Consider the following 26857-nt stretch of genomic DNA (forward strand, 5'->3'; position numbering starts at 1 on the left):
ATAAAAAATATTTTGCATTTTCAAAGTGGTAGGCATGTTGTGTAAATCAAATGAAACACCCCCCCCCCCCCCCCCCCCCCAAAAAAAAAATATATATTTTCATTCCAGGTTGTAAGGCAACAAAATAGGAAAAATGCCAAGGGGGTGACTACTTTCGCAAGTCACTGTAAAAATGGGTGTGGTTTTTAAGAGCGCGTGATGATTGTACCTTTATATTCAAAATATTGGGTACAGAAATGTACCATTGTACTATATTATCCGCACATATACCCTAAAAGGTACCGAACAGTACCATGTGAGATTTTATGTGTACCCCTGAAGGCACCCCTGTGTATTTTGATCTTTTTGTACACCTGGGAACAATACTGTACCCTAACCGTACTCTTTTGTCTATGAGTGTAGGATGGGTGTGTTGGGTGTTTGTGTGTGCCGTTGCTATAATCAGATTTGTGGTGTTTTGGTGGAAGTTGTGTGTATGCCGTTGCTACATGTCCCTCCAGTGGGACGGACATATTCTCTGCAGCACATCAAATATAAAAACAGCCCCACATGCTCTGGGATTAATGGCTCCCTATGCTTCTGTTCACATTGGAGGTGGAGTTTATCAATGGGCTGCTGTATCACAGGAGACCTGAATGCCTAGCCACCTGCCTGCCTGCACTGGTTCTATAGGGCTGATCGCCCCTGACAAGCCTCACACCGTCACTCTCTTGACTTCCCTCTCCCTGGTCACCGCAGCACAGGGGAAGCAGGCTTGTCAGAGGGAGAGCGAGAGGCTAAGCCAGTCTTAACACAGCCCCTCAAACCACCTCATAAATACAGACTTCCTTTTCCAATTTCCAACTGGCAGATCCACCTCTGTCTACTAGCTTACACACTGTTCTGTGCCAAAGTCTTGGGTGTGAGGTTAAAAATGACTATGGTGCATCTGGCCTGACTCTCAGAGGGCGGAGCTTTGAAGTGCTGATCCAGAGTTAGTTTAATCAGTCAAATCTCACATGTATTGTAGCTGAAAAGAAGATATCACCATGACAACTGTGGTATATAGCGGTGACAGGCATAGCAGGGGAGTTACAAAGAGATGCCTTTAAATAGATCCACAATATATGCTTAAATGTGCTTAAATACACAACAACCCAAAACCTCTCCACTAAAGACACATGTGCAAGCCTCTACCCTTTTAATTACAGCATGAGTTTACACAAAACAGGGACAAAATGAAGGCCTATTCCTTTTTGATTTTACAGTGTGGTTTCTGCATATCATTATTATTTTTCAATATGATAAAGTGGAGCCGAGCGAAAAGTAAAACCATATGAGGCAGCTTTTTGAAAGGGCGCTGGGCATTGCTTTTGAAGGCGCTGTGGTTCTGATGGAGGGCCCATTCTGAGGCAATCTGCTGGGCTAGGCCAGCCACACTCCCAAGCTCACCAGCAACACGCCCCCACAAAATTGCCCAAGTGACATGGGCAACCACAGTCTAAGGGTACAAATTCAGCAGGAAATATCACATATGACCTGCTGTGTTTCTATTCTGGTCTGCTTGCATCTATGTTACAATTATTACCTTTCCATCCATGAACAATTAGAGAACAATAGGCTCCTTTTAAAAGTCAGGCTCCTGAAAAAAGTCCACAGTCACTCATGTTGTTTGCCAAAATCTGGATTTTAACCTGATGGATCAGGTTAAAATGGGTTTAATGCTGACCAGGGTATGATACAACAGATACCGTGGCAGGCTTATAGCAAACCTTTATAAGGGAGCACATACCCTTATCATTACCACTGCTCCATACAGTGCTCATCCTGCCTTCTCCCAAACTGTAGAGAGCTTCTCAACTGTGAAGAGAGCAATGTGGTGGCATTAAGACCTACCCCCTGCTTACTTCTGGAGTAAAACATATGAGTGTGCATGAAGTGTAGTTGTGTGTAGTTCATTGGGGAGGTGCGTGAAGGTTCTGTCTCGGGCTGTCAGTGTACTTTAGGGCTTCACTGATGTAGGGTGATGGGTGTCACCTTCATGAACAACAACAACCACGACATGCAACAACGGTTCTCAGCAGAGTGTTCCTGAGTCACCTCTATTGGTCAGGTTCAAACCGCCGAACAGGAGACAGACAGCCACAACACAGAGGATTGTCATCTGTTGCACACACCGCTAAACACCTGGGAATACTAAAATCCATTAGGAGTTTAGGTAGAAATTATATTAACACTGCTTACACAGAAATCATAAATTCATAAAGGTAACAAGCAAGTCTAATTAAAGAAGCAAGTCATTAGATTCATGTCATTTCAGAAACTAATTAAATCTGCAGAGATTAGCAAATAGATTCTGATATCTCAATTTCTTCAGAATGACACATTTCAGTAGTTGTTAAATTACATTAATGTAAAGAGACAGAACATGTTATGGGGGGGAGGGGAGGGGGGCGTATTTTTGATAACATATCATAATAGGGTCTGGAATATGGGGGTGGGGGGGGGGCTCTGAAGTGGTAGCTCTGATGTCATGAAGCTTTGCTCATTCTTACTGCAAAGTGCTCATGATGAACTGACTCTGTGATGGATGTGTGTGCTTGCTGAAACAAGTGTTCCTCATACACCTTCAAGGAGAACTGACTACTTGACTGGATCTGTCTGTCTGTCAGTGGGAGCAGAGCAGAGCAGTGAGGCAGCCTCCCATTTATTCTCTGAAGTCTCAGTCACTGCTACACAGCCTCAATCCTACATGTTACTCTGACAACCAAAATCGGAGACATGAGATTCAGTGGTCATGAGATTTATAAGGTGTTTATTCATTCTTATACATTACATAACTGAATAATATAATAATATACTCAATAACAATAGATTTAAAACAATTCAACAATCATATCAATTTAACATGTGTATAGCCTATTTGATTGTACTAAACTTAGTTTTTCCCAGGACCCCTTAGGGTAAAAACCAAAACGTGGTGGGAAACACTAACACTACACAACTAATTAAAATGATCAAAGCTTGATGATTAGTTGATTATTTGAATCAGCTGTGTAGTCCTACGGTAAAAACCAAAACGTGTCCCCCTTGGGGACCCCTGGACAGAGTTTTGGGAGACCCTGTACCTAAATAAAAACTGGAAAAGGTATCAACGTATTTGGAGATGTGCTACAGAATTAAAAATACATTTTCTGATAGCTTTACAACATATGAGGTCATTTGGTTACTGTGGCTCTTATCACGCAAGCAATAAGTGAGCACAAACAATTAAATGAGCGCTAAGCGGAGTTTGCACAGTATTGTTATGGTGACAAATACAAACATTTGACCATAACTCTGAAACATACAGCGCTATGGAGAGATTACAAATGCACATTTAACAACATTTAGAATAGTTACCTCCAATATTATGATACTTGGAATTTTATGTTACTAACTTCACATCCTGTTTGTGAGATTTCTGTTAGCCGTTAATTTGAGATAGATTACAAACCTGTTTAACTTCTGATATGAGGGACTACTGTGAATGTGGACTCTAAACTGGACATCAGAGACATCATTCCAGTAAGTGCTTCGTTGTTGTGGAATGAGAGACCATTCGTGAAGGTGCTGTAGTCTTTTACTCTGTCCCTGTTCCTCGAGAGCGTTCCTCACTCAAAGGCTCTCTCAGTACTGGCTCTGGGTGGGCCTGGGAGGCAGGGAAGTGCCGATGCTGTGCTCCGTGCTGAAGTTGTACTCGTACTGCCACAGGATAGAAGTAGAAAGGGATTTAAAATACAGTATATCCTGTACAAACTGTTTGTATATGAAAACACTTCTTCACCAACAGCATTGAGGTTTGTACAAGTAGCTCTTTCAGTAGCAGATCATTATGGCTTCAAGATTACAAGCCGGGTATGGGTTTGAGTATGAAGAAAGCTGAAAGGAGAAATGTGTGCAAATAGTGTCCCCTTGTGGAATAAATTGAGAATGTATAATACGTTTATAAAACCACAGTGCTTATGAATTTTCTTCACACCATCCATCTCCCAGATACATGCATCTAATGCACAGTTCTTCTTGGCTTTCTCAATGGATAAAATAATATATCCTTTGGTCGCAAACAAATATAAAAAAAAAACATTGCAATGAAGGAGAGCAATTCAAATCAATTGTGATGTTGTGGTCAAATATATATTTCAAGTCATTGTTGAAAGAGTAGTACCACGTATCAACTTTTACTGCAATTTTACTAAAACAAGCAAGCACATACCAACTCATCACTTCAATACACTCTGATCTGCAATACTGAATCACTGCACTAGGTGATGCTGCAAGATCATCACATGCGTTTTTATATCTATACTCAAAGATCCCAACTAAGCACAATGGATTTATTGGGGATCTCCAACCAACACCCCTCTGTCTTTCAGGAAACTATAAGTTACGAGTCACATGCCACAAGACGGTTAGTTATGATGAGATTCAACCACGACACCTGGCAAAATAAATAAACAAATATATGTAAGTCTGAGCCTGTGTGTGGATGATGGATGGGGGAATGGGGTGTTATCAGGGAGAGCATGTATCACTGTCTGCCACTTTTACACGCGGGCTGACAGGACAGTGACACACAAGAACATGGGCGGCAATCACCCAGATGAACAGAGCTTCATTTCCTGTCCCTGCTCCACTGCTAAAAATATGTGACATGTTGTCTTCATTAATTCCACCTCTATTTGGAGCTCTCTCTCTCTTTTCTCTCCTCTCTCTTCTCCCCTTCTCTCTCTGTCTGTCTCTCTCTGTCTCTTACACACTACATGCACCCAGTCACACACACAGTTTACTGCTGAAACACACACACGTCCATAGGTGCAAATGAAAATGTCTGTCAGATTCAAACACACATATGAAAAGACGTCCACACTAACAGACACACTCTCACAAGCTAACTCTGAAAATCCTTAGCCAGCCGCCAAAAACAAACATTTTCTAGCAGTGCAAAGTACATAAAGACGTCAGCTCAAATCACTTACTAATTAACACTTAAAAAGATACAAATTAGATATGCGTGGATAAAAGCAATTATAATCTCCACAAGTTTTGCGAATCATTTGGGAAATGAAAAGAATGCCTAATTGCTGGAACCAACATCATCTGAGAAGTATGGCTTAAGTGATGCCTGTTAGGAAACGTTCTTATCTGTAACACTGTATATGATTACAACAGTTTTCCTCAATTACACGTGCACATGTCAAATACCACCTCTCTTTTATGTATGTCTTTTAAAAAATGTATCAGTCAGTCAGAATGTCCTTTACAATAATAATCTTTCTTCGCCCTGAAGAGAGAAAATGAACTCCTCCAGTGTACTCTGACAGTGACCTCTGCTGGACAACTGAACACCACTCACCATGAACAAGAACGGCCTGTTTGTGTGACTGCATATTTTAAAGGCTGCACTGAACACTGCACTATTTATTCATAGTGGTATTGGATTTGATACACTGAAAAAAAAGATCTAGTGCATATTACAAATACTACTTAGCTTTTGATAACTGTAAATATCTGTACATATATGAGCAGGTGTTACTATGTAGTAACTAGGGGGTGCTCAGTGACTACATATTTTGGCTTCAACCTTCAAACTAGAACAGAAAACCAAGATCTACATTTTAAGACCTAAATTTAAATTATTTTTTATTTTTATTTTTTACAAATAAAAAAGCACTCCAAAAGCCTTGAATATATATTTGGCATGTGTAATATCAAACTGAAATACGATATTCATTTCCCATCTCTAGAGATATTGTAGTGGGATAATAATGCGAGAGGAGAGAAGTAAAAATAACACAATGGTGAGGGATGTTTCCTCTTGGAAACTAATTATCAAGCTAAGCTGTGACTTCATCCCCATCAGCCTGGCCCCACCATTAATCTTGTGCTGTCGTCCACTTCACTAAATCCTGCGTGTTACACTATCTCACATTTACTTCATCAGTTCCAGCTACCGCTGCGGTAATTAATGATTCCTAGCGCTCTTCCCTTCCCCTCCACGGCTCAGCTCGCCATGTGTCCTGCTGCTAATCACACTAACTGAGAGGAGAGGAGAGCTAGCCTACGGGACGAGCTGCCAGGCTGTCTCCATCAGCAGACCGCAGTGGCCACACACACACACACACACACACACACACACACACACACATAATATTAGTACCTGAGCTGACAATGACAATGAGCTCCATTCTCAGAGACCAGATGACAAGATGGCGACTCTGTGTGATTTCTATACTATGTGACAGTATACAGAGCCAGGGAGCAGAACAGACACCCAGTTTGATGAGGGAGTGTTTGCTCTGTAACACATCTCAAACCCAACAGCACCTGTTCTTTTACAGTGGTCTGTCACTTCCTGGCAGTTCTGATACCCAGATATCGTGCTAATGAGAGAGAGGGGGAGGGGTTCACTCTCCTTCATGCACACACAATAACTGTGTGAGAACACACACACATGCACACTCACACAAGCACAAGAACATATGCATGCACACACACACACACACACACTTTTCTCATTTTTTTTCTTACCAGGAATGCCTGTAGGGTAGCTAGTTGCTCTGTAATAATACACTGTCTGTATTCTTTTCATTTACTCTGCATGAACGTGTATCTCTACTGTCTGTATGCTGGCTGTCTCATTGGGTAAGAAAGATCAAGTAAGGCTAATTGAAACCAAACACATGCAGTATGTGCATCATACTGGCAATCAGTTTCAATAGTGAGAAGACCACCAAAAAAGAAAAGAACACCAAATGGAATCCAGAGGGTTTTTGTGCAGGACAAAGTGAGACTAGTCAGTTCTCAGAGAGAGTGGCTGACCAGGCCCAGTCTGGGCGGGCTTTAATTCAATCTGGGTTTAGTGGAGCCAAAAGGGCCTTGCCCGTCTCAGACACTTAATTACAACCCCCAAGAATGTTTGCTTTGCATTCTGGGCCAACGGTGTCAGTGGCAGCCGAGCGTTGCAGCCCCTACTCACTTCCTCCTCGATCTCTGCCAAGGATTTGATCGTAATGCCCATTAAATTGACTCGCTGCATCTGAAATCAAAAGCAGAGAGAGAAGAAAACAAGAAACACGGCGTTAGGCACATGGCTAAGTAAGCATGCTTAAAATCTTTAATCCTCTCCCTCTCTGTTTCAATACAAAAGGTGATACAGTGACAGCCGCCGCCAGCCAGCCAAATGGACTGCATTGAGCCAGCTCTGTCTGGCTGCATGCATTCATCACTCAGTCTACACTGGAAGAGAAGAGAGGAGAGTGCAGGAAGCTGTAGAACTGACTGGGGATCAGATCCTGGAGAAGGAAGAATACAGGCTACATACAGTATGTCCTCAATTGAAAAGTGGATGGATAAAAGCTACGTGTAGAGAGCACTTTGTACCTCACAATTTAACAAATTAGAGGCGATGAAAAGAAAAAGGCTTTTTAGTTGGCATAATTCAAAAGCTTTGTGTAAACACTCACTTCTTCAGGGGTTCTTGGAAATTTTTCAGAGATTGTGAAGGGCACATCATCCATTGCTGAAAAGAGAAAATAAAATGTTGAGTGGAAACATTAAAGAATAAAAACATGACAACACGTTTCATACAAAACCAATCATTCCATAATCTTCATACTGAGTATCTCATCCTGGCTAAGTGTAAAAAAAAAAGAATTGAAGACCAGCCTCCCTCAACCCCCCTCCCACCCAACCCTTCCTCAATAGCTTGAAGATGAAAGGTTTTTTATTCTCCACTGTACTTGAGTACCTCCACCCACCCCCTTCCCTCCTTCCCCCAAAACCCTAGCCAGCCCGACTCCTCTTTAATTACTCTTGATTATTCCTGATTCTGTCTTGTCAGAGAGATGTTCCACTCCAAAACAAAGACACTCGCGCAGAAAAAGGGGAAAGAAGTGAGACAAAACATTCACCGGATACTGATTTGCATGAAAATAAGCCACAGTGTTTGGCAGGCAAAAAGTGGATTGAAATGAGGACTTGCCAAGAGCGTGGTAGTGTAATTAGCATTTGACCAAACAAACGAGCTTCAACAGAGCTATAATTAAGCAGGCCTGTAATTAAGTGTATGCCCTTTATCATAATGATCATGGTTAAAATGGTGTGATGGCTGCCAGTTGATTATTAATGGTGCAACCCCATACTGTACGCAGCCTGCAAAGGAATCAGAGTGTCACTACTGTCAGGCTAGAGAGCAGCCCTTTGTTTATAAAATACATTAGGGCCCAAATTAACGCAGGGTGACAGGGGACACAAAGGCTCTCGTTCCTTTCCAGACGAGAGGTGGTGACTAACTGCCGCTGCTCGGCTACACCAAATCACGAAGCACACAACTTCTAGCTCCCCTCTCTCTCTCTCTCTCTTTCTCTCTGAAGGGCCACAAATATCAAGAGGCCAACCTTCCAACTGGTGTTATTTTACCCATAGTCCATCAGCCTGCTGGCACAGGAAAAGGAACTCAGAAATAAATGTAACCAAATGCTTTTCATGAGTCACTGTTTTGGATCTGATATTAGTCTGTGGAGAATATAACTTAATAACAGTATTTCAAACAATGGCATTTGAACGTTCCTTCATTCTGACACTTATGACTGCCTTTTTGTGTACCTCAACAGTAGGGATCCATTATACTGTACTTTCCACCCATAAATGTGATTTTTACTGCTACAATGAGGTCTTTGTAATCTACCTGTGACCTCACATAATGTAATGACTACAGAGCTCTGAGGAAAATACATTGAATATCACCCCTACCTAAAACCCACCATCACCATTACAAACCACTACTGTAAATCTACACTATGAGTTAGGGCGGATGAGAGAATAGCCTTTGGCCTCCATTTACCATCACCCTAAAGCCATTCAGAAAGCCAGCCCTGGCATGTGTGCTTCGACCCGCTCAGAGGAGGACTATTTAGCAGCAGTGCTAGCTGAAGGGCTATCTGCAGCAGCAGGGCTGGGTGATTGGGTGGATATGATGGCTTGTTTAAGCCCATAAAAACAAGTGAATAAACATGTGCTACTGTGTCACCGGGAGCAAAGAGGTAGGCGGGCGGGGGAATATATTAGAATCAATACCCAGCAATGGGAAGTGCAGATTGCACCCTGTTGATGGATCTGTGTGTAACAGACAGATTAATCTAGAGCTGAAGGCTGGGGTGCTTCTTTGTTGTTCAAGGATTACATTTTAAATCAGATCTCACTTAGTATCCCCCCACCATCCATACTGGAGGGTCCATCTCACACCCAGACCAATGGAGGAACTTGGAGCCGATTTTACTGGGCGAGAAATTGCTACTTTACCAGGCACACGTACCTACAGTAGTGGAAAGTGCTGAAGTAATGTTAGTCCAATCTCCTGGTTGAAACACTCCCAGTCTAAAGCATTCACTAGCTACTCAAATGGCCAGGGCTAGAGTCTGTCTGAGCAATGAATCAAGTTCCAGCAATTTGTGTGAGGAAAACAAATATTTGACCATTGGTCATGTGGTCCAATCTATATGTGTGTAAATGGTGTAGTAAAAATGTACGCGTTGTAGAGTGATTGTGTGTTTGGTATTTTTCTATCAAATCAGAGTCCATACATGTGCTCTAATTATGACTCCCTAATGAATATGATGATGGTTATGATGGTGATCATGACGATAACAACAATGATGATGATGGTGGTGTTAGCGAGTAAGGGCCCTGTGGCCTGACTGATGGTAGTGTAAAGAACGGAGTCAGCACGGGCCCAGAGTGGATCACTGGCTTATTAATGGCTCTATCAGGTGAGATGAGGAATGGCTGCATTGTCATCTCCAGCCCCTGGGCGCAGACGAATGGCTGTTTCAGGACGGGATGGGCTCCCTCGTCTGCTGCGCAGAGCACCAATCCCTCACAGTTCTGTAGTTGGACGCGCTGTCACTGTGGACTACAGCTTCAGTCCCGCTATGACCCGTACACAGGACTATAACGCACACAGACACATGCACACAGACACATGCACACACACACACACACATTTATACAGGGTAATGCTCAGACATTGACTGATTGAGGACTGTGTGGGTGATCGAGCATACCTCCCATTACCTGAACCACAACTCTTAATTAACAATGAAAGAATGTGAAATAACTTTTCATTCATGCTTCACTAATTCAACATACCTGCACTGATCTGTGTCCACTATAATTACTCAGGTGAATCAAACTGACTCCAGGATCAGCTGGGAAAGTACTGAATATTTACTCTAATACAGTCTTACATGCCTATCTATTTTTAAAGTGGCCATATGAATCAGTAATGTTTGGGTTACTGTGACTAAGACTGTGGTACTTCTACTGAGATACAGTGAGGGGACAGCGGGAGCAGAGTATGAGAAATCTGAAGATAAAAAAAGAACCGTTCCCGTTGGCCAAAATCTATCACAGACTCAGTTTTGAAAAGTTATTACGGGAGTTTCCAGTTTCCATCTAAGCACTTCCCTGTAAAGACATAATATTAACTGTTTATTGCGCCTTGAGGATTGATGCATCTACTATATATATTTTTTTTTACAATAGAAACTTTGTGCACAACCACACCAGTGTCCAACTCCAAATACTTTATTCTAGGTTCCTTGCCAGTGTATCTGCCTCATTTAAGGTAAACGGAGTTTGGATCCACATAGATCAAGAAGAGGAGGACCTCTTCTGCCCATTCACAGCCCTCACCCCGACTAGACACTGACATGAGAAATAGTGGCCAGTCCTGACAGCATCTCTGAGACAGATTGTAGTTTATTTTGTCGCCCGGGCATACCATCTGTGCCATTCCAATAGAGGCTGTTTTCTCAGGCTGCTGTAGGAGAGAGGGCACGAGGCACAGGGTCCCTCAGTAGCTCTGCAGCCGCGGCAGGTCATTAGTCAAATTGCCTAATGAGAGAGAATACAAATTGCCCCCTACCCTGACAGGAGGTGTCAGAGCTCCTGACCCGTGCTATGAGAACAGATGATCGCGCGTTGCTATTTTCAGATTATTTTAATGACTGTGGCTCTATGATTTCCATTCTTTTCCCCCTATCTTTTTTTAAATTCCTCCAGACAGAATGGGAGTTTGGGGGGGGGGGGACCTATGAAGATTCTGAAAATGTCCCATAGAAAAGCAAAAAAGTGTTACTTTTAATGATTACAGCAAATGAAAAAAGGGTTGCTGGGGATGACAACTGAATATATTATCTTTATTCATATCCTTTTTCACAAGCATTACAATTGAGACGTTGTTCATCTGATATTCAGGATATATTTTACAACAGGTTCATTTTGGACATTGGACTCTATACACTTACTAATGTAGCACGGTAACCCTAGTTAGATTGATGCAGTCACCAAAAATAGATGCCAAAACAATATTTATGAAATGGAGACAATTGTAAAATGCCAACACCTATACTGAAAAGAGTGATTTAAATGGTTTTAAAACACACTACTAGTCCCAGATAGCTTGGAAGGCATGATTCTCAGTGCAGCTAATCATTTGTACCGGTGGATTATATGGGTGTCTCTGCAGACTCCTCAGGGGCAGTAGTGGGGCTGCTAAACACCCAGGTTTACACAGAGAACGAGAGGAGGGAAAGCGGAGGAGTATTTAGCAAGGAGGGAGTAGAGTTATTTTTTCCATCTGTGTGACAAGCAGCCCTTGAAATCCAGTTCTGGGTTGGGAGCCAGGAGGCAGTCCCAGTCGGGCGCTGGTCCATCAGTCTTCCAGAAAGTGGGCACACCTACAGTGAGTTGGCCACAAACACTACGGCACAACAGTGGATATTTGGAGCTCCACAGTCTAATTTCACATCATTTCTTCTATTTGAGGGCCCATATTTTTGTCTCTCTGTTATGGACATTAAATGCATATGATGATACAACAGACACCTACAATTCTATAAAAGGGCGGCTATAGCATAATGATCCATCATGCATAGAGAACTTATCTGGTCGCACATTCTATTTGTAAAATGCTATTTGTATTGTGCTACATACTATTTGTATTGTGTTACATGCTATTTGTATTGTGCTACATGCTATTTGTATTGTGCTACATGCTATTTGTATTGTGCTACATGCTATTTGTATTGTGCTACATGCTATTTGCATTGTGCTATATGCTATTTGTATTGTGCTACATGCTATTTGTATTGTGCTACATGCTATTTGTATTGTGCTACATGCTATTTGCATTGTGCTATATGCTATTTGTATTGTGCTACATGCTATTTGTATTGTGCTACATATTGTGCTAAGAATTTCTTCTTAACTGACTTGCCTAGTTAAAGAAAGATTATGCTATTTGTATTGTGCTCTGTAATTGCAAAGTAAACATAGTCAAACGTCCCTTTCAAAGTTTCAAAACTCCAATGTAGGCTAACCACGATGATCACTTAGCACAAGTCTGGGAATTGAATAAACATCAGAACTTGATAAGCAGTGCATTGTCTTTAAAGACTTAACAGTGGCACCAACATTGAGCCCCAGCTGTGGTTGCTGGTAAATGTGCAGCAGAATCTGTGTATGAATGGGGTACGCCTCTCTGGACAAGTGTTAAATCTGGCAGAGGGCTGACAGTAAATTGCATGCGCAGGATGGGACACAGCAGAAGGCACAATTACACAAATCCCCTCTTAATTAGCGGTTCTGTGGGCAAACTAACCTGTAATGATGCAAGGGATGTGGTGAGCCCAAAAAAAACTAACTAGGAACACTCCAGAATACTGGTGAGAGTGTCACATGGCCATGTGCCTTCTGAAGAGGATCAGAGAGGGACGTGTGATCCGTTGTGATCAAAGCAGCTGTACACTATGGTAAGGGATGGTCCCCATGCTACCCTGCTCCCCCCAGCTCCTAGCACTCTCTGAGCTCCTTGCCCTCTGGACTGTGGGCAGAGCAGCAAGTCCTGCAAGGTTGTGGGTGGCGTTATTAAGTTTTCGATGCTCACAGTACCAGGCAATGTAAAGTGGCACCTCACATGGTGAGTAATGAGCTGTGCCAGGGCGGAAGCAGGAGGGATGACAGCCAGAGAGGCTTCCTTGGCAGCCACTAAGCTGGGCCTTAACCAATTCATCATCCGCCTAAACCAATCCACCAATGCCGCGACGCCATTTGTCATTAATTATGCTAATAAACACACCATTACTCTCCTGGTGAAACAAGCAACGGTTATTAGTTAAGGCCTTTCGGATAGGTTGACACATTGAGGCATGTTTGTACACATCAACGTGTACACCCTTAAAAAAAAGGTGATGTCTAGAACCTAAAAGCATTCTACAGCTGTCCCCATAGGAGAACCCTTTGAAGAACCCCTTTTGGTTCCATGTAGAATCCTTTTCCACAGAGGGATCTATATGGAACTCAAAATGATTATACCCGGAACCAAAAAGAGTTCTACATAGAACCAAAAAGGGTTCTACCTGGAACCAAAAAGAGTTCTACCTGGAACCAAAAATGGTTCTACCTGGAACCAAAAACGGTTCTCTTATGGGGACAGCTGAAGATCCCTTTTTATAACCCTTTTTTCTAAGACTGTAGGTCAGTAAACTGTATGTTGGTGAGTAGGCCTATAGTGTTTCAAGTTGGAGAGACAAAACAATTGATTCAGTTGAAATGTTACAATAAGTGAGTGTACGGTTCACCTAAAAAGAGACTTACTGATTTTCATCCAATCATATGGGAACAATTTCTTAATCAGGCTCTTTGCTATGCTCACAAACATAATGACTCCATCTTTGTAAAAAGGGCGATTGTTTTAACATTTCTAAAGCATACTTCATAGGTCCTCTTAGAGAACCAGTCTGAGCAGAACTATTTAATATAGCTTCTGGGAGCCCCAGATGCCCTTTTCCAAAACGACTTCATTTCCAGAATCTCAATGTGCTTTTTACATCACACTACGGTATGTATTATGAGATCATTAATTACAAACTTAACAAGTCAGCAGAGCCATTAAAAGATCTTTAAGGCATATTTGTCCATAAATCTCCTTAAACTATATTTAATGACTGGATTTGGGGGAAATATTTTTTTACCAAGTTCTAATTAGATGTGTGATAACAAACCCTGCTGTACATGGAGGGAATGAGGGAGCTGTGACAGGCCATCCATTGATGGTCTCCATGTCTGGCCACTGAGAATAATGGAGCCCTGCTTTTATTCCAGGGAAGAATAGAGAGCAATGAGGGATGTGAGTCCAGTCTGGTCTGCAAATGCAAAGCTATTCAAAGTCACTTATTAATGGGGTTCTGAAAGATTGCATTCATATATTTTGTTTGTAAATATATTTCAATATGCTTCAATTTATGGCCTTTTGAAATTAGCAGATTATCAAAACAGAAACCATTTGTATTAACTATCTAGGTAAAAATGTGTTGACAAAAGAAAATAGTTGTAATATTCAAGATACTGATAACATAAATGGTAAAATTATCACCATATTTTGGGGATGTTCACTGTGTGCATAAGCATGCTTAAGCACTCTCTTGCTTCTCTCTCCACACTGACCATAAGAATAAATCATTAATGGGTTTTCAGAGAAGAAACTTCACAGTTTTTCATGCCTTGATGCAAGCCGAACCCTTTGGCTTTGTTTCAGACATTTAGAATTGTTTTATCGTACAGGAATTGCATACTTTAAATCTTGTACCATCTAAATTAAAACACAGCAGTAAATCTGCCCAATACCTCCCCCCATTAAATATCCATGCAAGATTCATTTGGCTCAATTTACTTGATCCAGGATCCTTTGGATGGATGCCTTACAGGAGAGGAAAACACCACTCTGGTTAGTGTTTTAATGACCCACCAGAGGTGCCACAAGGCCATTGAATAATAAAAACATGCCGATGACATTTGTGTCACTAGGCGGAGGTTGTTTTTTAATCCCTCAGCCTAAAGAATGTTGTTATTATAAAATATAACCACACTGGTGCAGAGGCTGTGGAGATACATCATAGTGTGTTGAGATTACAGTTGGAGATTAGCAGAGCTGAACTCCTCCCTCTGCAGAGGCTAGCCTGCAAGCCCAGCACCACAGAAAGAGAGATAAGATGGAACTTTTGTTTGAAACCTTATGAGAAGCCTCTTAATGAAAGTGCTGGGCCAAAAATAATCTTTTTTCTCAATGTTAGTCAATCAAAAAAATGGTGTAGTTGGAGAAAAAGAGGAGAAAGAAAGTAATTTTGTATAATCAGTGAGCACCATCTGGAACAATTAACTGAATTCCACAAAACCCATAGGATCAGTCATATTGGCTTATTAAAGATCCGGAATTATACAAGTAATAAATCCTTGGAAAAACGAAGCGTAGACCCCTGCCTGTCACGACTATTTTAACTTCAAATACAGTGGAATGCTTGATAAGGCTGAAAAGAGGAGATTAATATATGCAAATTACGTCGAGCATTTAAAAGCCCCCCAACAACTGTCTCCTTTTTTTTCTGTCTCTTATTATGGGGCTTTATGTTTTATTCATACACCAACTCACCTGTCATTTCATAAGCTAAAATATTATGAGGGTATTATTAAACAGCGTAAAGTGGCGCTTTAATTGGAAAGCCCCATTGCATTTTCCAGATGCACAAAGTTTAATAAGGATTCTAATATCGTTCCGGAAAATCAAAAATCATTGTCATCCTTCTGCCATGGTATTTTGCAAACCCAAGTTAATTTTGAATCTTCCTTTTTTCTTTCTCTTCCAATGGATGAACTGTCTCCCGTCTGTTAATTGAACTTCTTTTAATGGATTGGGAAATAATTGCACTCCATATTACGTTATATCTGGGCCAATGTCAGGATTTTTTGATTAATGCAATAGATATGCTAATGTATTACTTTTATCACTAGGATGTCTGCTAAATATGACATGCTGTTCAATGGATACACAATAAAGCAAATAGTATATGAACTCCATTCAAAACACCATCTTTTTATGCTATATAGTGAAGTAAAGGGAAAGAAAACAGTACTTCTAATTATGTAAATTAATAGAATACTATATACCAGGGGTATTCAACTCTTACACTACGAGGTCCGGGGCCTGCTGGTTTTCTGTTCTACCTGATAATTAATTGCACACACCAGGTGTCCCAGGTCTAAATCAGTCCCTGATTAGAGGGGAACAATGAAACAAAATGCAATGGAACTGGCTTCGAGGTCCAGAGTTGAGTTTGAAGGCTAAATACCTTTGAAGATGCATTTTGTTGCAATCCAATACATTTCATAAATGCACATTTCATTATAATTACATGCACCAGGAATAACTTGCTCCCCTGTCAAAAGTATAGGAAATAATTGGCAAAGAAACTTGCCTTGGATCAAAGAGATACAGGTGAAATAAACAAAAGGTTGGGGCTGTTGTGAAAACTTTGTCTCTGTCAAAATGAGCTTGAACTGTCAAGTGAGAGAAGCTTGAAAAATCTATATGAATTAGTTTTTAATAATCTGGTTATAAATGTCAAAGCGCCTGCACATCACATCTCCACATAAAGTGACTGAAGATGACAGATTTCCCAGACATGTTGCCTCTCCTCCCCTCTCATTCTTTTTTTTTTTGTGTGTTGGGTTTTTGTTTTGTTGGGAAGTGACGGAGGGTTTAATCAAGAAAGCAGGCAATTCATCAATCCTAAAGAAGGCGCCTGTACAACCCTGACAGAGCGCACATGGTTTTAGACCAACGTGAACCTGGCCAGCTGTCAACACACCACACACACCGCGCAGCTCACAATTAACACAAACCTGTCGTCTGCTCCGACCCCACACTTGGTTTGCAGGTCGTCACACTGTTAACGAAGGAGGAAAGATACTGCCTCTCACAATCTAAATGTGTGGCTGGAAGGCTCTCTTTTCAAGACAAATGAAGCTGAAAGAGAAAGTCTTTGTACAGTATGACTGGGAAGATGAACCCCTCTCTTCAAACCCCACAAAGTGATTCAAAGAGAGAGCAGGGCTGGAGGATTTGTGACATGGTGATAAAAGAGCAGACACCAACGCCATTCATATGATTATAGAGCACAGCCTCTATTGATAAATGATGATTGCTGGCAGTGTACTGAATCACTATGGTTCTTATTGTCACTCAAATACTGTCCTAACAGAGGTATAACACACGGAAGGCCACAGACCAGACCAATGTAGGTAGCAGGTACTGTAGATAGGTATTACAAACAGTAACGTTATCATTCTAAATAACATAGAACAAAAATGATCCCTAAATCAGTAATTATATGTTATGAACTTTGTGTGAGATCATATAATAGTGGACTGGTGGACTTGACTATCTTCAAAAACTTGTAAGGACACGGTCAGTGTGTGACAGGGATAACTGGGATGATAAGTGCATGCCACAGCCCTGCTATCTCGCCACTGTGGAACAAGAGGAATCCTCACCACATGGTGTCTCTCTCCAGCTGGATAAAACCTGCCTGCTCTACTCTCCACACTCCTCGTCTGGAGAAGCACCACCCCACACTACGGTGTTTCAGCAAGTTCTGACTCCATAGACTAAGCCAAGTTTAAACTAAGTTCCAGTCCAGATCAATTTCATTCCACTTTCCACTCTATTATTACGAAAAGAGCATTCAGTTTGGATTTCTCCTACAGCAGAAAACTGCGGGTAAATGTGAGCGTGGCATGTGATGAATCATATTTGACAGCTGTTAAACGTTCTCTTGAGTGTAATGCTGAGCTCCTCTGGGAAGCAGTGTTCATTCTTACAGATAAGCACAGCTCTTTACACGTCTGCGATAAAAGACATGAAATGTGTGCATAGATCAATTACCAAAGGAGCAATCTACACGTTGGTGGAGATGAAACACTTTTATAACAACATATGGCTAGAAATATTTAAAAACCTTGATTCTGCAATGAATAGAAGTGATAGGAATTGAAGTCAGCTCACTGGGGGTCAGGTTGGGGCACAGTGAGAGACCTAAACTGATTTAGAATACAGTTCCGATGATTTGCAAGACGCCTTACCATACTGTATCATTTGCACAATCCATATCATACACAGTGAGACTCCCTATGTGTAGTTGAGTTTGGTGCAGTAAAGATACAGTTTACCTGATATGGTATAGAGACTGGAGCTCTCTGAGTCAGGCCTGCTTGTGCTCCTCCTGTAGGGGCTGGTGGGGAGCGCTGCAGGTATTTGCCTGGAGGAGACAAAGCACCATGTCACGTCAGACAAGTGTACCACAACATTGAAGGTGACATGTTCTCTGAGATCTGGAGAAGAACGCCAAGGCGTGGATTCAGTGTCGGGAGGAAAAGGGGTTCACTGGGGCAGGATCTTCCGATTCCAACTCCATCATCCCCATGACGACACCCCCACCCTCTTCAAGTCAGACAGCGCGTTGATCAGGACGAGACACACCTGACAGAAAAGGGTCTGGATATGGAGACATGAAATAAAAGCCAACCTGTACGTGAGCTGCCCAGGGGGCTTTAGTAGGTCTTTAATGGTTTGGGTCTGGGATTAGGGCCTGGTTAGTGCTAAAGGAATATAAATGATATGACTCAAGGGAAGTCTGTTTTACCATACTACAGGCTTGCATTACAAAAGAAACAGCATGCAATGCAGTTCATGGGCAGTTGGAGCTAACAAACCGTATAAGATTGCAATCCTCATCAATCAAGCTATCATGAATTACACCCTGTGACTAAGCCCTACTGATCGATAAATCCACAGCAAGCGCAAATTATTTCTCAGCTTCAAGAGAGCTGCATAATGTGACTTTGAACATGTATTGAAGATAAAAATGAGTTCCTCCAGAACTCTGAAATAGCGATAGGCTACACTGTGTCCAAATGTAGGGTAATGCTGAGCAAGGTGTTCATGTTATATGGGAACTTTAAATACCCTTAGCTTGGGTCGCAAGGATTCAAACAAATAACTCAAATACCGTAGTTGTGTATTGTGTGTATGTTTACATGTATTTGCCCATTTGCAGTTAGGACAAATCATCTTCAGGGGGCTAAAAAATAAATGTCCAAAAGACTAGCGACATATCTGCACATCCGCATATTCTGATGGCAACACTGCATGAGTTGTGGCCATTCTACATTTCTATCTCTTTTGATTAGATAAATAAATGCTATAATTTCTATCAAAAACAATAAAACAAACTCCCTGACAGGTTGTGGTATTTATGAGCTGAGGTCTGCAACTCAGATTTATTTACCATGATAGGGTCGACTTTTCCCCTGTTCATTTACATCAGCATTTGGCCATCTTAAATCCAGGCCAATGGTGAATTTTTAAAAGGTTGGCATCAATCTTGTGGAACCGTTTGCCACATTTAATGAAGACTTCCCTTACCTTGCAAAGGTTGACTCCACTGCTGAAAAGGGAAGGGACATGCCTCTCCAAGCAGTGAGACATTTCACAAACACTGATAAACTGAAGGGAGATTGTTTAGATGCTCTTTTGAAGAAATGCGCTTGAGCGGTTTGGTTCATGATATTGCATAGAACAATGAACCGATCCATTGAGAAACACAAATGTAAATAAAGCATTCAGAGAAGACCTACTTTGAAACATCCATTTGCTCAAATATCACCAATTTGATAAGGTCAAAATGGAGATATGTTTAGCTGGCCTTTGAAAACTATTGTACTCAATATTGCATCTTTCCTGGTACAAAAACAAAGCACTTTATAATGAAACGATGGGTTGCCGCTAAATGAAATCAAGGGAAGATCAGACATTGCCATAGAATAGAGCATGGTTGAACCTCCCACACCAACAAACCTTCATGGACCAATGAAATGATCAGCAAACATCACATCTACCGAAGAACTGTATTGAATAGTTTTTTTTGCTCACATAAAGTGCATCTCCTTGTTATAGTATAAAGTAAGGGGTCTAAGAGTTTCCATTTTCATATTAAACTTAAACCACAAAGAACTGTCTTGTTCCAAATTCTGGGCTTTCTGGGCATGATTTGGGTGTACTGGATATAGGGTGCCATGTGGCAAATCAAGTCTAATTCTTAAAATAAAAACATGGCAAGTGTATTGCTATGTAATCAACGGTAGCAGTTGGGCTCAGATTATGTTGGCCACTGGAGTTTTGACTACAATGAATCATCATTCTAGGCAACGAGAGCCATATTGACACTTGTTCCCAATTTTAATATTTAATTACAATGTAATTCCTCATTAAATTACTCTAAAACTGGGAACATAGCCTGACAGATTTAAACAATTACAACTTCACTCAGGAGCCCATTGGCCCAATGAAATCGATGCGGAATGTAATCACAAACACATATGCATAAAAGCCATAAGCATAAATAACAACCTGATCCACTTTGAGCTGGCTCACATCTTCAAGTCAAAATGTTCTAAGTAAAACTAGAGTACTGCTGATTGCTTGATAAGATCAATTAGCTGTCTAAATCCTAATATCAATTTATGGTTTTCTATATTTGTTGGGTGTGGTCGGTGAGATAGAAATGAGGTAAAAGAAAATGAAGCTGTCTATCTGAAAAGAAGAGGAGAACATCTGTTAGACAGCGGACAGACAAGTAGTAGTCTGCAGAGAGGCAAGACAAGGATAAAAAATAATATCAGTGAAGAGCCTGAGCTGCCATGGAGGGAGTTGGGAGCGCTTGTTTTGACACTCATCCAGCCTCTTCCATGACAACATCTCCACACCTTCCTCAATATGCAGACAGTCCTGCATTTGCAGGGGCTGCTTTCTCACCCATCATTATCTTCCTTTAAGGTTTGTGTCAGGTGCTGGAAAGAATAGCTGCATGAATTCACAGGAAAATGTCTGAGCACACAGAGCGCATCAGATTTCGCTTGATGATTCTCTCGTTTGTGGCACCATTCTGCATCCATTTGCTTGATTTGAGATATACATTTGCCAACTTTTTTAGGATTCCACAAAGTAAAGAAAAAGAGTGATTTCAGTAAGTTTGACTGTGGCGTTATGGCTGGGGGCTCTGTCAAAACAGCCCACTCACAGACAATGATGGCCTCCCTCAAGAATCAGGTACAGTGCTGGTTAGGCAGCGAGGAATGGGGACAGGTACAATGCCACCGCATAGCAGCTGGGACACTGTGGAAAGTGTCAAAAGCAGAGGAAAGGACAATATAAAAGCTAGAGGAGACTGCATGCATGTCAATCGTGGCATTCAATTATATTTCCTGACCCCCCCGTCAGACAGTTACTTTATGAATAATGTTTTAAACCACAAATCATACAAATGTGGTCACGTTACGGTGTTGAAAAGATGATTGGCCTTAACATTTTTATCGTTGGGCCATTTGATTTAAAAAGTGTCCAGGTATACAGTACATCAGGCTATTATTCCAAGAGAAATGTAAAAAAAAAAACTTGATTATGCAGGAGAAAAAAAGACATTGCAATATTAGCACAAGGCTAATTTATGCCACCAGTCCATCTAGAGGTCAGATATCAGCCTTAGCAATGACAGATTTATCAGGAGAACAAATAGAAGCGTTGGAAAGGAGGAGCGTAGATGAAAGGAGAGGGGGCTGCTGTAGTGGATGCATTAAAAGCCTGACAGGACGCCACAGCTTTTCCACATAAGGGAGTCAGGAAGTGGCTGACTGGCCTCTCTCAAGATGGAAAGAAAGCTGAAGTGGTTGACACCAGGCCAAAGCAATAATTTAAAACGGGACATGGCAGCAAGTAAGGATGTTCCAGACAAAACTGATCAGAAAAAGTACATAACAGCTCTCTTCAGTTTAGCTAAAGGCTCAGGTTATTCAAAACAAGGCCTGTCTGCTTGTTCTTGGATGCTATTATGGCACTCACCGAAGTGGAGGCCAACCACGTGCAGGGGATGGTCATACAATTTTATTCTTCAAAACAAATTAATTGGTTGTACAAATCAAATGAAAATGGAGGAAAACCACTCAGAATTCAGTACCAAAGTACAGTAACTTTAACCTAGATGCTGACAGCTTTAAATGCTGACAAAAGTTTAAGTGGCTTCGTGGTTTAAGTCAGAGCACAACTCTAACAAGCTCACATTGCCTGGGGCAGCCTAACATTTGTAAGGGATCACCAGCATTCAAAATTACAAGGGTCATAAAAAACGTACACAATATTGACTGCGTTTAAAACATATTTTCCACTGACTGTGAAAGGCACTTACATTTAAGGGGTGCCGTTCTCAAAAGGCCATAAAGTTGTTATAGATAGCCCCAAGACAGCACAGTGTACAGGAGGGAATTCTCAGACGCTGAACATGGATGAGGGAAGAGTTCAAGTGATCCAACCACTTTTCAGAAATGACAGTTACCAGATACTAACTGCCTGAGTAGTTCGAAAACATGGACATACTTATTTTGGCTGATTGAATCAAACATAGCTCATATGACACTGAGCACACACTGGTTGAATAAAATCACATGATGTTAGCCACACGCGTCGAATACAACAGGTGTAGCCCTTACAGTGAAATCAAAGTTGTTAACGCGTAATTTCAATGAAGTTACGTTGATCTAACATGGAATAGACGTTGAATTGACATCTGTGCCCAGTGGGATGGCTCATAAACACTCCAGAAATATTGCAATGTATTGTAGCACAAGGTACTCAGTATAATGAAAGTGTGGCCTTTCCATGCGTTGGTTGTTTATCTGTCTATAATGAGGGGTCTGGAGCAGCCAACAAAGAACATGCCGGCAATATTCACTTCATAAAATGGCATTGTCTACTTTGGCTGGCGAGAGTTTCTTATTCAGTACATCATCTTGCTCCTATGTGTCTGTGCATTGTGGATGGAAATGAACTAAAAGGAAGGAAAGGGAAGGCTCTCAAGCTGTGGCATGAATTTGTAAATGTTAATACAAAAACATGAGCCTGTGATCTCAGCAGGCATCAGGAGGGGGTTTGTTGCTTTGAGGTGCAATTTATTCTTACCCCCAACGCCCCAGCGACTTGAAAGTGGGCTTCAAAAGAGCTAAGGATTACTGGTAACAGTTGAGAGGGTACACGGCCTAGGATTTCTCCATCGTTTCGAGACATCAAACATGATTAACTATCTGCTCCCCAAATATTCGCGATTCACACAACTCCGATTTGTGCGTCTCGCCTCTCAAATCATAGTTTGCACACTTCATACCTTTAAATCAAACAGCTTTCTCTCATCACCAGTAGCCATATGAATCGTCTCACCTTTGAATATCACTCCATCAGTCTGGCCACCTTCACTCTGACCTCTGCTGTGGAGTGGAGTAGTCTTCATACTGCTCTCCACATTGAGCCTCGAACATTCCAGGAGCAGCACTCCAAGCCGGCAAGCCCATCGATACCCCTGCCATGCCCCCCTCGCCACCGCCATTCAAAACGAATCTTGATTGTTTACTTACAATTTGCTCTGGAAATCCCCAGTACTTCATTGCGATAAAAAATTAGGCTGTTGGATCTGGCCGCAGTACAAAGGCCTACTCCTTCTCTGTGGGCCCCAGGCAGGGCAGACAGAGCAGCTGAGGATGGGGCTACGGTACAGCAACAGTATGGCATGGTGGAGCTCTCTGTACTACCTGCCTCTGTCTTCCCCTCCCTTCCTCTGCAGCTGTTTCTCTCTTTCTCTCTCCAGGCTACGTTTCTTCCCCTTTGTCTGCACAGTACAACAGCACTAATGTCACCACAGTAAGAGAGCGACCCGGCTCTCCAACTTGAGACAGAGACCAAAAAGCAGGAGTTCGGCCCTTGTTGAACTTATGTTCCCATTCAGGGGATCCTGTCTAGTTTCCCTTTCTCTCCAGTACTCCTTCACTGCTTTCTCTGACCAGGCACAGCTATCAGGACATGTACTGTATGAGCATGAACTGTCAATTACTTGTGTGTAATAAACTACATCACTCAAGAGGTATTGACTGACTAATGGATCACAAACACACATAAAGGAACACAAAACGGATAAATCTGAACTTGGGACTCATGTTTCCAAATACTAAAAACACAAAACAATGGCATGGTCCTTTTGAACTAAAAATTTAGAGACAGGGTGTTGATGCTTGGTTATAAAAGTATCATTAGGAACTAGGTATGTACCTTGTGGTGTTGGGCATTGAGTTGTAGATAGCGGTTTCGGTGGATGGATGGACATTTCCCGTTCGATACAAAATGTCCATATTGTTTAGCTCTCTGTAGAAACAAGAGTCACACACCAGTCAAATGGGAAATGAAACTCTTAAATTCATGAGCAACACTGTCACAGGGACATTCCAAAAATATTCCAAGACCAAATCCATTATTCAAATTCAATGACATAATTGATGAGGGTACAGCTCATATATGATTGATAAAACAGCAGACATGTGGATGATCAGAGCAGAAGACTGAGTGAGCCCTTCGTTTCTCTTGCATACCTGTGGTGAAATGAGGTACTACTGACAGACTGTGCACTGTTTATGTCCAGGCAGGTGCCTCTAGCAGGCTGCAGGCAAAGTATGTTTTGAGAAGGGAAATAGGGATCCTGCTCATTGGAGACTATGCAAAATCAATGAAAACCGACTGCGCACGTTGCCACAGAGCTGCATGTCAAAACACAATGCAATGAGTGTCAGGTGTTAAGTACGATATTCCTTCTGCTTTTACAGGTCCGTCCACTCACCCAATACACGTGTAGTGTGGACAGGTGTGCTTGGACTTCCCCTGGATCTGGATGTCACACACAGCAGTCTCTGTGGCTAGGCGTAGGCCGAGCCTAACACACAGCCTCTTCTTCCTCAAGGCAGGCTCCTCTGACGGACAAGGAGAGAGACAGACCATATTAGGGATCATGAACAAGAGGCCAAATTCATCTCTTGGTCACGGCTATGCATAAAATAATGATATGAACTATAAACACACAGAATACTGCTAAGCACTGACAAAATCCAATAATGATAACTGGAAACCCGAAAGACAAATGCTAACCCCTACAGTAGCCACAATATATGCTGCCAAATATGTTTTTTTTTCTACTGGATGTGCAGGATAACATTCCATACATCACGTTAGATGTATACACTAAACATGGATTCACTTAAAGTGGTAAAACATTACATTAAACCATGGCCCAACCACACATACTCTTTCTGTTGTTCATTCCAGCTAGAAAACATAACCATGCGTGCCCATATTACTTCTGTGCCTCCCCCATTTATTTCCAACCACCGATAGAAAGTGTAGAGTAAATGTGATGATAATAAAAAAGAATAAACATCTGTCCTCACTCACCACACCACAATATTATTACATTTTCAAGGCCTGGATAGTGAGGGGGAATACGTAGCACTCAAAGAGCACTAAAGCATTGGGGAATGCATTTCATTAATATTAGATAACCCCCATCCACTCGTCCTCTCCCCAAATAAATACATAAATAAATAAGCCCCTCATAAAGAAAAGCACAGCTCCAGCTGAGATAAACAATGACTCATGATTCTCTTCCCGTGTACCTCGAGGGCAAAATGTTTCTTTTATTCCCACAGACTATCATAAATTAAGCTAACCTGCACCCATAAAACATTCACTATCTCAAAGCTAAGCTGCCCCAGAGGACTTCCGCAGAGGCTGATTAAAGCAAAGTCAAAGCTAGTGAGGGGCCCGAAAAACCTTCAGAGGTACGGTTGTGGTTTAGGGGGAAATGCTTACTTACTGGTGTCTATTGTTTCTTGGATGGGTGTGAAGCCCTCTGGTAGAGCGTCCTTCAAATCAATCAACCTCATGTCAAGGAGCACATCTGACGACTGGCTCTAATGTACAGGAAAACATTCAAAATTACATATGCACGTTTCAGATGTAATAGATTGTAAGAACCCCTTCTTATTACAAAAGTATAAGGGTTATTCCGTTTTTGTAATGGTCTGAAAAGAAATTACAAAGACAACTGAATCAATGATTTCCTAAAAGCTTGGGAAGTCTCTAAAGAGAGGAGTTGACACGTTGGTGAAAGTAATTACTCCGTAATAGCTTCTCTTAAAAATGAGAATGCATCTGTGAACTTGCAATCATTCTCAACCCTTGGAGGGAAACAGCGGGGTTGTATGTGAGGCAGGCCGGATTGCCTGTTCATCAGAATTTGGTTAAAAACAATCAGGGACTGTTTAGTTGACATTTTCAAGCATGACTCTTCTCAGCCTCCCAGCCTCCAGTCATTATATTTCAATTTTTCGCCGTAGTAAATTGCAATCATACACAGCGGCAGTGGAGAGGGGGGCGACCGAGTCGTTACTTGGCGCGTCCGAAAATCTGGATTCCACTGCCACTGTTGCCCAGCAGTCACCACCGTTAGAGAAATGTTGTACTGATTGTTTTCATTCTGACTTAGGGTGGAATATGGATGAATGTTATTACTATGCATGAAACCCTTTCTTCAGCTGTTTTTTTTTCCCATCAGGACCTGACAAAAGGGCCATCTACCTCCAACCTAGAGTATAAATCACTAAGTATTTACTTCCTTCCAACGCAATTCGGTAGCTAATTTTGCAGAATCTGTTTTTGTCCACGACAGTTACTGAGGGGGCTACATTGACTGGCAGACAAAATAGCCTTTGTTGATGGCTCTGTCATGTTTTATTTGTGCCAAAGTCTTTAAAACAGTGTGGACACACATTTTAAGATAATACACAGGAACATGGGCAAGGCTATTTGTGTGACACATGCTAAACTGTGGACTGGACTGAGCTCCGTCCCAGGCAGGCAGGCAGGCAGGCAGGCAGGCAGGCAGGCAGGCAGGTAGGCAGGCAGCCGTTAAGAGGTGCATTTACAAGAGCTGGCTTCAACCACTCTCACAAGGATTCTAATAGAACTATTTTCAGAATTAGTAGTAGTGTCCAACCACAAATTATTGACTTGTCACAA

The 26857-nt window shown here is 41.7% G+C and overlaps 1 protein-coding gene across 2 annotated transcripts in view; it reads right to left on the bottom strand.

The window, feature by feature from the left end:
* Window positions 1-2771: 2771 nt before the first annotated feature.
* LOC110535968 (multivesicular body subunit 12B) overlaps window positions 2772-26857 on the bottom strand; it is a 37250-nt gene continuing 13164 nt past the window's right edge. For both annotated transcript variants that reach the window (XM_021621388.2, XM_036935797.1), the window contains exons 4-10: window positions 25653-25749; window positions 24624-24753; window positions 24062-24154; window positions 18085-18173; window positions 7485-7540; window positions 6998-7057; window positions 2772-3723 (exon numbers count right to left, since the gene is read on the bottom strand). In XM_021621388.2, the coding sequence (XP_021477063.1) occupies window positions 3649-3723; window positions 6998-7057; window positions 7485-7540; window positions 18085-18173; window positions 24062-24154; window positions 24624-24753; window positions 25653-25749 (600 nt within the window). In that variant the 3' untranslated portion in view covers window positions 2772-3648. The remainder of the gene's footprint in view (window positions 3724-6997; window positions 7058-7484; window positions 7541-18084; window positions 18174-24061; window positions 24155-24623; window positions 24754-25652; window positions 25750-26857) is intronic.

This window comes from Oncorhynchus mykiss, chromosome 11 (assembly GCF_013265735.2).
Source record: "Oncorhynchus mykiss isolate Arlee chromosome 11, USDA_OmykA_1.1, whole genome shotgun sequence".
Taxonomy (NCBI): Eukaryota; Metazoa; Chordata; class Actinopteri; order Salmoniformes; family Salmonidae; genus Oncorhynchus; species Oncorhynchus mykiss.